Source organism: Meleagris gallopavo, chromosome 26, assembly GCF_000146605.3.
Source record: "Meleagris gallopavo isolate NT-WF06-2002-E0010 breed Aviagen turkey brand Nicholas breeding stock chromosome 26, Turkey_5.1, whole genome shotgun sequence".
NCBI classification, from domain to species: domain Eukaryota; kingdom Metazoa; phylum Chordata; class Aves; order Galliformes; family Phasianidae; genus Meleagris; species Meleagris gallopavo.
This window is the reverse complement of record NC_015036.2, coordinates 4,350,747-4,362,504: the sequence shown is the minus strand read 5'-3', so window position 1 is coordinate 4,362,504 and position 11,758 is coordinate 4,350,747. Positions and strand designations below refer to the sequence as shown.

At 55.3% G+C, this 11,758-nt stretch overlaps 1 protein-coding gene across 1 annotated transcript; it reads left to right on the top strand.

Annotated features, from left to right (window-relative positions):
- The first annotated feature begins 3,241 nt into the window (after positions 1-3,241).
- On the top strand, positions 3,242-7,287 carry HINFP (histone H4 transcription factor). The gene is made up of 9 exons (XM_010723691.3): positions 3,242-3,536; positions 3,689-3,915; positions 4,062-4,173; positions 4,303-4,455; positions 4,759-4,836; positions 4,914-5,034; positions 5,129-5,267; positions 5,550-5,674; positions 6,326-7,287. Exons 1-9 carry the CDS (start codon positions 3,374-3,376, stop codon positions 6,846-6,848), a joined length of 1,641 nt encoding a protein of 546 aa, XP_010721993.1. The 5' UTR covers positions 3,242-3,373; the 3' UTR covers positions 6,849-7,287.
- Positions 7,288-11,758: the final 4,471 nt, after the last annotated feature.

The following is an 11,758-nucleotide window of genomic DNA, read 5'->3' as shown; positions in this document are numbered from 1 at the left end:
AGCTCCTTGAGCTTTCCATTGTGCTTGTTGAAGTGCTGAATGGAAAAGCTGCCTCCAGAAAGGCAGTGAGTAAAGCTGATAGTCCTCAGGGAGGAGGGTGAGAATGCAAACACAGCCATTCCTTCCCAATGCTCCCCAAAGAAGTCTTTCTGAACGCCTGTCTGCTGTGGGAGCAGTTTGTCTCAGTGCCTGTCTGTGGCTCAGGGGTTCTCCTGCCTTTCTGTGCTGCTTGAAGGCAGATCTTGCATTGTTTGGTTGGGTCTGTGCTGCTTTTCTGCCTGTTTTGTCACAATCAATGTGCGTGAAAGGAAAAGCGCTTGAGAGTCCCTCGGAGGTTTGTCCCTTTGTTTTGCTAAAGGCAAAAAGCCCAAAACAAACGCCCTCAGGGATTGGGGTTAAGAGCATCACAGCGTGTGCCTTCAGCTGCCCATAGTTCACGTTTCTGCTTGCCTGGAGAAAGCCTTGTGCGATGGGGAGGTTGTGTGCAGATGGAAGTGTCAGCACGGTGTATTTATTAACTTAAACCTCGTGGTTTAGCCTCTGTTTTATTCCGTGCACCCCAGACTGGAAAGCACAATGCGTTCAGGGTGGGGATGCACTCTTGGCTGCACTTGTGGCAGCAAGATGCCTCCCTTGCTCTTTTTCTGTGCTGGAGTTGCTGGGGAGGGCCATCACCCCGTGCATACTGCAAGGGATCTGTGCGTGTCCCCTGAGCCCCCCTGTGCCCATTCCTGCTCTGCTGTGTCCTTACTGTCCTGATCTCTGCCTTTCCAGGTTCCCACAGAGGGGAACCGCTGCGTCCATGAGGATCAAAGCGCCCTTCAGCCTGGTGCTGCCCACCACCCCTGAGCAGCTCAGTGTTCAGCTCTGTGCCTTGGCAGCCTCAGCCCCACAGCAGGTGGGGGTGGTTGCTTCATTAGCACAGCTGAGCCCCTTTAGAGCTGGCACAGGGCCTTGACAGACATCTCCAAACCTTTCCAATGAGGCTTGTCCCTCTCAGACCAGGATGTTCACATGGATGTCCTACTGCAAGCCCAGATGGCCGCAGATGTTGTCTGGCATGCAGAACGTGGTGGCAGGGATGGAATGAAGGTTGCCCAGAGTTTTGGGAGAAAAGCCTGTGATTTCATTTCTGCTTAACATTAGCATATCATTTTTCAAAGGTTTGATTGTTTTGGACACTGGCAAGCTGGAGAGGAGCACATCCAAACTCTGCAAAGGTTGGACACCCTGCAATCCCCATGGCACATAACTCCCATCCAACAGCAACAGAGCTGAATCTTCCAGCAGCCTCACCTGAAGGCTGTGGGATGCTCTGGGCAGCAAGCTTTCTACTGAGGCCTTCTGCCCTTTGAGGTTGGGTCTGTGCCATACAACAAGCTCGATGTGCAGGTACATGTTTCTTACAGCTGGAACTGTGAATGCAGGTAGCTGCTGTTATATCCAACAGGCTGGTGCAAGCTTTGTTGAGATGAAAGATGGCTCTGAGTCCTTTATGGGCTTTTTTTTTGTCTCCTTTATCCCGGCTGATGGGCTGTGCCATGCAGCTTGCACCTGCAGGACCCAGGGAGGAATGTGCAGATGGGCTTTTATTGAGGTCTTCCAGAGAGAAACTGAACTTTGAAGCTAATCCCCTGGATAACACCCAGCTGTGTTCTCCTGGGAGAACACAAACAGCCATTCCACAATTGACACGTTTGATGTCTAAAAGTGGGATTTACCATTTTGCCTGACTGATTTTCAGGATGTGCTGTTTGGTTCCGTTTACCACTGAAATTCATATGGCATTGTATCCCCAGGTGCACAGATACATGGAGAGCTAGAAAGGGATGAGCAGTAATGCAGAATCTCAGTGGTGGCTTGTGGTTACCCCGAATATTTTCTGCTGGGTGCAGAGATTGCAGTTTTGGGGCAACTGCTCCTTGCATTTGGTGTTTGGATGCTGACCAGAGGGAGATTTTAATTGAATCTGGGCACAAGGCAAACACTTTGCAGGAGACACTGCTCCCAAAAAGCTTATGATCAAAATGGTCAGAATAGAGGTGAGTGTGGTCTTCATACTGACCAGTCAGCATCTGTGCACAAGCCAGGACACAGACAGAAATGGATATCACCTCTTGCACTTGGGAGGGAATGTCCCTGGCCACCGTGCTACCTGCAGTACCTCAGATCTGGCTGAGAGGTGCCAGAAGGGCAATAAGCTCCAGGCAGCTTGGTGAGGTGCAGGCAGATGTGAGGTGCCAACAGCAGGGAGCTGTCTCTGCTTGATCAGCAGCAGGCTTAGCTTGCCACCTGCCTCCTGGCAGGCTGTCCATCCAGTTTTGTCTCTTGTGCCAGATATTTATGTACTTTGGTTTAGATAGGAGACAGAAATTAAATCCCTGCACCGTCCCAGCTAATAGCTTTGCACTATCTGGCAAGTCCAGGTGTTTTCTGTCCTGCATGGAAAACAACAGCAGGTCCTGTAGAAAAGAGATAAAACAAAAACTCAGCTTGCCTTCTGTTAAGTGGGGCTCAATCCTGAAGTTCCGTTTTCATTTGACAAAGTATCAGATCCAACTGTTCTATGTAATTCAGTGAGTTAGGACGTGTACTGAGTATACAGTAGGAATTATGGAAGCAATTATGTGTTGATAAGGCATGTTTTATGGCACCTTTTATAGCCGTTTACTTTTAGCGTGTTATTTCCCTGTGCCAAAGCAAACTTTCCTAGGAATCCTATCTCTATTCTGTACCACAAAAACTTGGTGCAGCAGATGCAACACTCCATGGTTGTTTGTTTGTTTCCAACCGCCGTTTCAGTCCGTCTTGTCCTTACAGAAAGGATGTTGCATTGTCCCACAGCAGGAACTGTGTGGTTGTACTGGAGGATGATTGGGCCGTATTTTGTGTCCAGCCCAGGTGTGTGTGTTCTGATGGCAGATGGGAGGAGTTGTGTGTACAACAGCTCACATTTTGCTACTGTAGTAGCTGGAACTTGTGTCAAAACCCGCAGTCCTCCATGTATGGAGCCCGGCTGCAAGGACAGGAGGTTGCAACCCCCGACGTACGCCGGTCCCACCGCTGCCCCAAAGAATGGCGCCCGCGATCCCGCTGCAGCTCCCGGGGGGCGGAAATGTGCCCGGAACCTTTGCACTCTTCCTCTGCGCCGGCGGACGCGCTGGGTTCTCCTGCGCGCTGATTGGTCGGCGGCTCAGAGGAGACGGCTGCTATTGGCTGTGCGGACGGCTGTCCTTTGGCTTCCGCTGTCCCCCAGTGAGGCGCTTCCGGTCTGTCCCGGCTGCGCCCGCGGCCTCGCTGTGGTGTGCGGGTACCGGCAGCCTCTGTGCGAACGCGAGCGGAAGGGTGAGGAGAGGCCTCGGCGGCACCGGTCATGCCGCCCGTGAAGGCCGGCGGTAAGGAAGCCCTGGTGCTGCAGTGCGAGTGGGAGGCGTGCAGCTACGTGGCCTCCGCCATGGAGGAGTTCTGCGGGCATGTGGCCCAGCACCTGCGGCTGCACCTGCCCGGCGAGCAGCGGGACGAGCTGGACCCGCTCGGTAAGGAGCGTCTGCTGTGAGGGGCTGGGATTACCCTGGGGAGAGTGGCTCTGCCTGCTGCAGGGCTCAGGTCCCATGGAGGCCTCTGTAGGTTTATTTGCAGTGTTTGCCTTAGACCCTTATGGTCTCTTTGTCTTCTGTGTGTGTTGCAGAGGAATACACGTGTCTGTGGCAGGACTGTGGTTTCTGTTCCCCGGAGAGCCCCGCCGACCTCACCCGCCACGTCTACTTCCACTGCTACCACACCAAGCTAAAGCAGTGGGGACTGCAGGCCCTGCAGGGCCAGTCGGAGGTGAGCCACTGCCAGCTGGACTTCCAGAGCCGCAACATCATCCCTGAAATCCAGGAGAACTTTCAGTGCCTATGGGAATACTGTGAGGTGAGAACAGAGACCTAGTTCTGCTTTCCTGACTGTTGTCTGTAAGGTGGGAGCTGAGGGAAGGGGAGTTGCTTTTGCCCTGTCCATTGTGCTCTGGCACATGCTGATCTCTTTGCTCTGTTCTGTCCGTTCCTCCTCCCTAACAGAGATCATTTGATAATCCCGAGTGGTTCTATCGGCACGTGGAGGATCACAGCTTCTGTTCAGAATACAAGGCTGCTGGGAAGGAGAACCACGTGGTCCTCTGTGGCTGGAAAGGTATCGGGTGCAATGCAGGGTGTTGCATGGGTCTGTGTGAGCAGCCTGCCACACAGTCAGGCTGTAGATGCTTGGCCTATCGAGCCCTTGAGCAGAGAATCTTAATGGCATTCTGTTTTTCCTGTTCAGACTGTGACTGCACCTTCAAAGGGCGCTGCAAGCTGCGGGAGCACCTGCGCAGCCACACGCAGGAGAAGGTGGTGGCCTGCCCTACCTGTGGTGGGATGTTTGCCAACAACACCAAGTTCTTTGACCACATCCGCCGTCAGACTGCGCTGGACCGTAAGCTCCTGGGGGCAGGGGATGTGCATGATTGTTGCTCCCTACGTTCTACACTGGCAGCAAAAAGAGAGGGTGCACAGACAGAAGGCAGAGTGGTCCTTGCAAGCGGAGCTGGTTTTTTTTCTGCTTGTTTGTGTCTTTTGGCTTTGTAGTTAGTGTCTTCTATCCCTGACTGGAGGAGACGGTTCCTAGCTCCACTGTAACTGCATCTTTTTTTTCATTTGTTGGTCTTTGTGTTCTACTCTCTGCTTTGGTCCCTTTCTCACTTCTCCCTCCCCTCTCTCCTTGGTGCCATTACTGCAGAGCAGAGGTTTCAGTGTTCTCACTGTTCCAAGAGGTTCGCCACAGAGAGGCTGCTCCGTGACCACATGAGGAACCACGGTGAGTAAAGGCCCACTGTCCCAGCTGAAGCTCTGAAGTCTGCGTTTCCCCTGCTCTGTGATGATGTTTTCCCACAGTGAACCATTATAAGTGCCCTCTGTGTGACATGACCTGCCCACTGCCCTCCTCCCTGCGCAATCACATCCGTTTTCGGCACAGTGAGGAACGGCCATTCAAATGTGACTACTGTGACTACAGGTGAGGAACGCTGCTTTCTGTCTTCCCTTACTGTTGGTAGAGAAGCACGTGTGTGGTGCACAGTATTCAGCTTTGTTCCCCTCTTTCCTCTTAGGTGCAAGAATCTCATTGACTTGAGGAAACATCTGGATACACACAGCAAAGAGCCAGCCTATCGCTGCGAGTTTGAGGCTTGCAGTTTCACTGCACGTTCCCTCTGCTCCATCAAACTGCACTACCGGAAAGTCCACGAGGTAGGAAGGGAGCAGAGGGTGACTGCTGTGTAATCTCTTCAGGCGAGGCTGAGAAGCTCTAAATGCAGCATGGTCTGCAGAAGCATGAGGAAAAAAACTGAAGTTGCATGAAGAGCCCCAGGCTGACCAGGACTGTAGGAATGTGAGCTTTGCATTCCTTTCTTCTTGCTGCAATGACAGCTTGTGTCTCGGAGAACCCAATTCTTTCCTCTGTTACGTGTATGGGTACCAGCCCTTCTGGTCAGTCTTGCAAGGTGTTCATATTCCCTCTCTGCCTTTCAGGGTGACTCAGAACCCCGCTATAAGTGCCATGTCTGTGACAAGAGCTTCACGCGTGGAAACAACCTTACTGTCCACCTCAGGAAGAAACACCAGTTCAAATGGCCCTCGGGGCATCCTCGCTTCAGGTACTGCTCATCCTTAGCTCCTCACACCCTCTTGCAACAGCTGGAACCACATCCTTCTTTCTGGAGCCAACAGAAACATGGTAGTGCTTGGGCCCTGGTGTTTGCCTGCAGTGTGCTCAAGGCTCATCTCCCACTGGCTGGGAAACACTTGGAAACAACCTTTTGTTGGGATCTGATACAGCAATGGAGCTGTGCTGCATGACAGCTCCAGCAGTGGGTCGGAGATCAGGCAGTGGTGCCTTTGCAGCTGCATCTCATGATACACCTCAGAGTTTGGCATGGCCTTGGGTCCACGTGTACCGCCTAGAAAGAGCTGCTGCAGATCAGTCTCCTGACAGATGTTTTTCTGCATCATCTCTAGGAAAATCCCAAAGAATTTCCAGAACCTAAAAGCAGGGAGGGGGAGAGGGTGAATTTCAAATGCTCCTAGTGAAACAGAATGGGGAAAGGAGATGGAGTTGAAAGATGATAAAAGCTTGGCTGAATTCTCAGAAGCTGCTACATGGGTGTGCTTTTTAGGGCTATGGGCTGGGTTTTACTTTACATGTCTGGTGTTGGGTTTGTAGTGCTGGGCTTTGGAGCCCAGAATACAGTGCCCTTTCCTTGGCTGCTGCTTCAGGCTGTTGCTCTTCTCTTTGGGCCTGTGTTCAGGTACAAGGAGCATGAGGATGGCTACATGAGGCTGCAGCTGGTGCGCTATGAGAGTGTGGAGCTGACAGAGCAGCTATTGAAGGATGGAGAGAAACAGGAGGAGGCACTGGATGGCTCCGCTGATGGTGTGGTGCTGTCTGAAGGTGAGGGCAACTTGCAGGGCATCATTCTGGAGGCTCCAACAGAGGTTCCTTCTGTGGAGAGCAACGTGTCCGAGCCACACATGGCCCTGCTGCATCCTGCAGCCTGCTCTGCCGACAGCTCTGAGCAAGCACAACCCAGCACCTTCTCAGGAGCAGTGCAGTCCTCAGAGCAGGAGCCCAGCACCCCGGCCAACCCCATCATCCGTGTGGTGAACCGGACCAACGAGCATGGGGAGAGTGAGACTGTGTATTATATCATGGCCAGCACACTCTCAGAGGAGCGGGCAGCAGCAGCCAGAGGGCTGGCTATGGAGCTGGAGGAGAATGTCATGGATCGTCTGCAGAAGACAGCTGAAGAGCTGGGTATCCATATTGTGTGAGATGCTAACCTGAGAAGCTTGGGCTTCTGTGGAACGTGGTGCAGGGAGAGGTTGGGAGATGTGTAGAGGGAAAGGGTCCAGTGTGTCTTCTGCGTGCAGATGGCTAGCTTTCTCCTCTGCCTCCCCCTAACTTGTTCTCCATGGGATGACACGCTCCTCTTCCGCCTTCATCAGTGCTTTCCTGAACATCATCTTCCCTGATGATCAGCCAGTGCTGTCAGAGGTGTTTGCACTGCCGTTCCCATTTCACTGCATTGATCTCTATGGGAGGAGGGGACTGCAGGAAGGCACTGGCCCTTGCAGGCTACCTGCAGCGTGGGGAGTTTGGGACCTTCCTGCTTTTGTTTTTCCTTGAGTTTACTCCCCACATTGGGGTTTGGGCTCCTGGTTGGGCAGACTGTACTTTGGATAGCCAAATAAAGATCAGACTGCTAGGCCAGCCAGCATCTGGTGTCTGTTTCAGCCACATTCCTGCCAGCCGAGGGATGCTGTGGTGCCATGGTGAGGCCAAGTTGCCTAGGGCCTGCAGCGTGGGGCAAGCACTGCAGAGCTGCCGGGATCTACTGGCACATCCTGTGTACTGCTGCTTGGGGCAGCTGCTTCCTGCTTGGGGCGTGCAGTTCCATGTCCCCTCTGGTGGCACTGGAAGGCCAGGTTTAGCTTAGGCTCTTGCTGGTTGCTGTCCTGGCATGGATTTGATTTTTTTTTTTGCTGCCTCCTTCTGGCCATCAGTGTCAGCTGCCTACAGTGATTGTGGGTTTTTTTATTTGTTTGTTTATTTTTTCTAAACCTAAAGAGTAGCCTGATCTTATGAGCTGAGCCAGCTTCCTCTTTTGTACATGACATGGACAGTGTGAAGCTGGAGTGACCCTTGGATCCTCATGAAGCTGCATGTGGAGGTGATGTGCCCCGATGAAGGCAGGAAGGCAACCTGGTTGACTTTTCCCCTCACTTCCTCAAGCAGTTTGGCAAAAGCTGCTGGAATTCCAGGTTAATGGAGAAAATCACTTTATGCTAAACCCTTGGCCATCTGCTCACTTTCTAATTACAAGCACTGTGGGTGTGATCCATGTTAGTGCCCTTGGCCAGGAGTGATGAGAGCAGCCCCTCGGGTCTGTGCCCTGCTTGAGATGAGGAGCAGAGTTGAAGTGGGGAGAGCCCCCTGCCCCAGATTGAGTAGGAAAGTCTTCTGGGGCTACACACGGGTTTGTAAGCAAGATGCCTTCCTTGAACTGGTGAAATGCATATGGAGCCAAGCCCATTTTGCTTAGACTGAGACAGGGCAGGAGGCAGCTGGTTGCCCCAGCAGCTCTGGTGGCATGAACTGCCAGAAGATGCTGCGTTCTTTGATGAGAGCATCCCTGGGCTACCAGCATGCAGTGTGCCCTGGCCTTGCCCAACCTTCCCTGCTCGGCGCCTGCTCGCTGTTCCTTGGCTGAGCTGGGCTGCAGATACCTTGGAGAGAAGGAACTCGTGCCAAGTTTGCATTCGCAGCACTTCCATCTTGGCTCCCTTTCCAACACATGAGCTCTGCTGCCAAAGCCCTGGCTGCACCGCTGCTCTGAAGCTGCAGCATTCCTGTGCTACCCAAGTGTTTGGTGTTGGGAGTGGAGTGGTGGCTGAGAAGAGTTGTCCCTTTAAACACTGGGTCCAGAGAGGGTAATCTGCTAGGGATTATCGCACGGGGAGAGGATTGGCATCAAGAGGAGTCTCCTCCTTCTCCTGGGCCCGACAGCATGCCGTGCTGTGTGTATGGAAACCAAGTTCACTTTCTCCTTGGCAGAGTTTGGGGGTGAGGGGAGAAGAGCAGTGCTTGCGCTATGGGGCTGGGTCTCCTCTTCCTCACCACGCTGGTCACGCTGGTCTCCTCTGAGCACCCGGAAGGTAACAGGGTGTTTGGGAGAAGGGTTGCTTATGGGGTGCCCTAGGGCTGCTGACATAGCAAGGAGTAAGGCCCCGTGCTGGAGCTTGGTGCTGGAGAAGCCGGAGCTGGGGGCTGTGCGTGGATGTGCTCCTCGCTGCAGCAGGGCTTGTGGCTGAGCCTTTGGGCACCACCTACAGCAGGGCTCAGGGCTGAAGAGCTGCTGGAACGAGTGGTCCTCAGCCCCAAGCCCTGCTCTGCCTTGCTCTCACGGCACCAGGAGACCTGGATACCTACTGGTCCGGCACTGCACCCATCTGCATGGGGGGCTGCAAGGGGAAGCATAAGGAGCTGAAGAGGAGCCAGTGTGGGAATGGCAGCTGCTGCTGGCTGGGCTACAAGTCCTTCTGCCGAGGTACGGCCACCTCAGGGACGATGGGGGGCTCTGGGAATGCACGGGGCAGGTTTGGTGCCACGCGTGTGTGGAAGCTCTCCACGTTCCCATCCACGCGTGTCCCACCGAGCCGCCTGCCCACGGGAACCTCCCCATCCCCAGTGAACTGCGGGAGGCCCGAGGCAGACTTCAACTCAGTGGTGCATGGCAATGACTGGTGGGTGGGCTCCGTGGTGCGCTACAGCTGCCGGCCCGGCTTCATGCTGCTGGGGGACCCGGCCAGCGCCTGCCAGTCTGACGGCCGCTGGACGCCCAAGCCCACCTGTCTCCGTGAGTACCATGGGGTGGGATGGGTATTGCTATTCCAGCAGCCCACCGTGGGGAAAAAAGGCTGGTGGATACATCGGGGGTTGTGCTCCAGTCCTGCTCTTGCAGGGATCTGCCTGCGAGGCCGGATCGAGATCAGCGAGCGGGACATCAGCGGGAGCTGCTCGTCGTCCTGCAGCACCCAGAGCCACCTGGGAGCCTCCCTGCACCAAGGCTGCATCAAGATCTCCTCCTGCAGCACCAAACGCTCGGGCTGGGCGCGCTGGTTCCTGCGCTGCGACGTCTGCGAGTGCGACTGCCACGTGCCCTGCGGGGAGACCCGGTAGTGGCACCCACCTCTGGTGAGGGGCTGATGCTGCCCTTAGGGAAGGGGTGGCTGCAAGCTGGGTGCTGCTGAGCTGCTCAACATCTCTGCTCTCCTTACAGATTCTCCCGGTAGAGCTGAGCCTTCTGCACTGAGGTCTGCTGGCCACGCATCTCCGGTGCTGGGCTCTTCCTTTCCATAATTTCCATCCATCCTGAAGCTGTCATCTGGGAGAAGAGGTTTGGGATTTGCTGCCTTCCTGCCTGGCCCCATCACATGGCATGCAGGGAATGCTGTGGGCAGCAGGAGCAGGGCAGCTGTATTGAGGTCTTGGAGACCTCGGTGTCTCTTCCTGGCTGCTCCCTGGAGAAGGCTCACATCCTCTTCTAGCAAGGAGGCAGCACTTTGCCAGTCCTGCAGGCTGCCATTTCTCTCTGCCAGTTATTTCCTGCCCCTGTGTGCACTCAGCAGGGCTGTCCTGCTGCTCCATCTGTGCAGGCAGGGGGTGGGGGCTGCTGTGCATGGTGCTTGCAGGCTGGGGCTGCTCCTTCCTGCAGTGTGTAATTTGCTCTGACCCTCCCCCTCCCCTCCATCCTCCCCAGGGACATCTCTGGCTAGCTGATGCCTTGTAGCCAGAACAGGTAAGGAGATGCAAGGGGCTGTCCTAAGCACACAAGACCGCTCCTTGGACCTGGGTTCCTTGTGATCCCAGCCCTGAGCCCTTCATTCTGTCCCATGTCCCCTCGTGTCCCACTGTCGTGATGGTCTCTGGGTGCCACGTGCTCCCCGGGGACACCCTGGATCCCTCTGAAGCAGCAATGGAAGAACCAAAATTGTGATTCCCTGGGGAGGAAGAGGGGCAGGAGCATGTGTAATGGGATCACCAGGGGAAACGGGCCCAACAGCAGCACCACCACCACTGTGGGTAATTTACAGGAAATGACACAAATTTGCAGTTATGCACGGAGGTTCTGCTGCCTGCTCCATCCCCACAGCCCCACACAGAGGGCAGGGCCAGGACCGGCTCTCCCAGCTCCGGATGTGAGTGTCCTGGGTCAGGAGGCAGGGTGCTGAAATGGCCTTGGGATGAGCCCAGCACCTCTTCTGCTCCACGAGGAACTGATTGCAGGCCCTGGTGTGGGGCTGACTCTGATATTGCACTCTCCAGCACCTTCTGCCTGAATGCCATGCCTAAAGAGCTGGATCTCTGCCCCCAGCTCTGTCCCAGCCCCGGTCCGGCTGTGGGAGGGGAAGGATTTCCTTAGCTCACCAGATGGGTATTTTAATTAATACTGTTGTTAGTGCTGCTCATTTCCATATGTCTTTCATGTTTAAGTGCTGTGGTGGGTGAGAGGTGTGAGCGACTGCAAGGAGGGAGCCAGGTGGAGCACAGAGACACCATGCAGGGGAGTGTGTGCTGGGGGCAAGCTGGCACCCTCCCACCAGGACCCGTGGGGGGGGAGGGGGCAGCTGTGCCCCCTGGCCTTTGATGCTTGCTGTGAGCTTTCTGAGCAGTGCTCTGCCATCCTTGCACCCTGTTTGTGCCCTGTGGTGGAGGCTGTTGGGTGCAATGCAATGCAATGCAATGCAATGCAAAGGCAGCTCAGTGCGTGGCTAGGTGAGCCCTGGGAGTGGGCTATGGGGTGAGGGGCAGTGGGCGTGGGCTGTCTGCTGTGTCAGAGGTGCAGCGGTGGGGACGGAAGAACGGGGGCTGCCAAATCCCAAGCTTTGCAGCCGGGAGATGCTCGGGGCCTTCTGCCTGACACGCAGAGCAGAGTGGGGAAAGGAATAAAGCCGGTTCCTTTAAGAGGGTTTTTCGCCGCCTGGCAGCGCCGCCCGGGCAGCCAATTCTCACCGTCCCGACACACGGCGGCAGCCGAGACAGCGCCGGCGGTGGGGGGCACCGACGGGTCCGGGGCACCAATACGGGAGCGGATAACGGCACGGAACCGGTCCTCCCACCTCGCCGCCCGCCCCGGCCCCAGCCCAGCCCAGCCCAGCCCTACAGAGGGATGGGGAGCGCA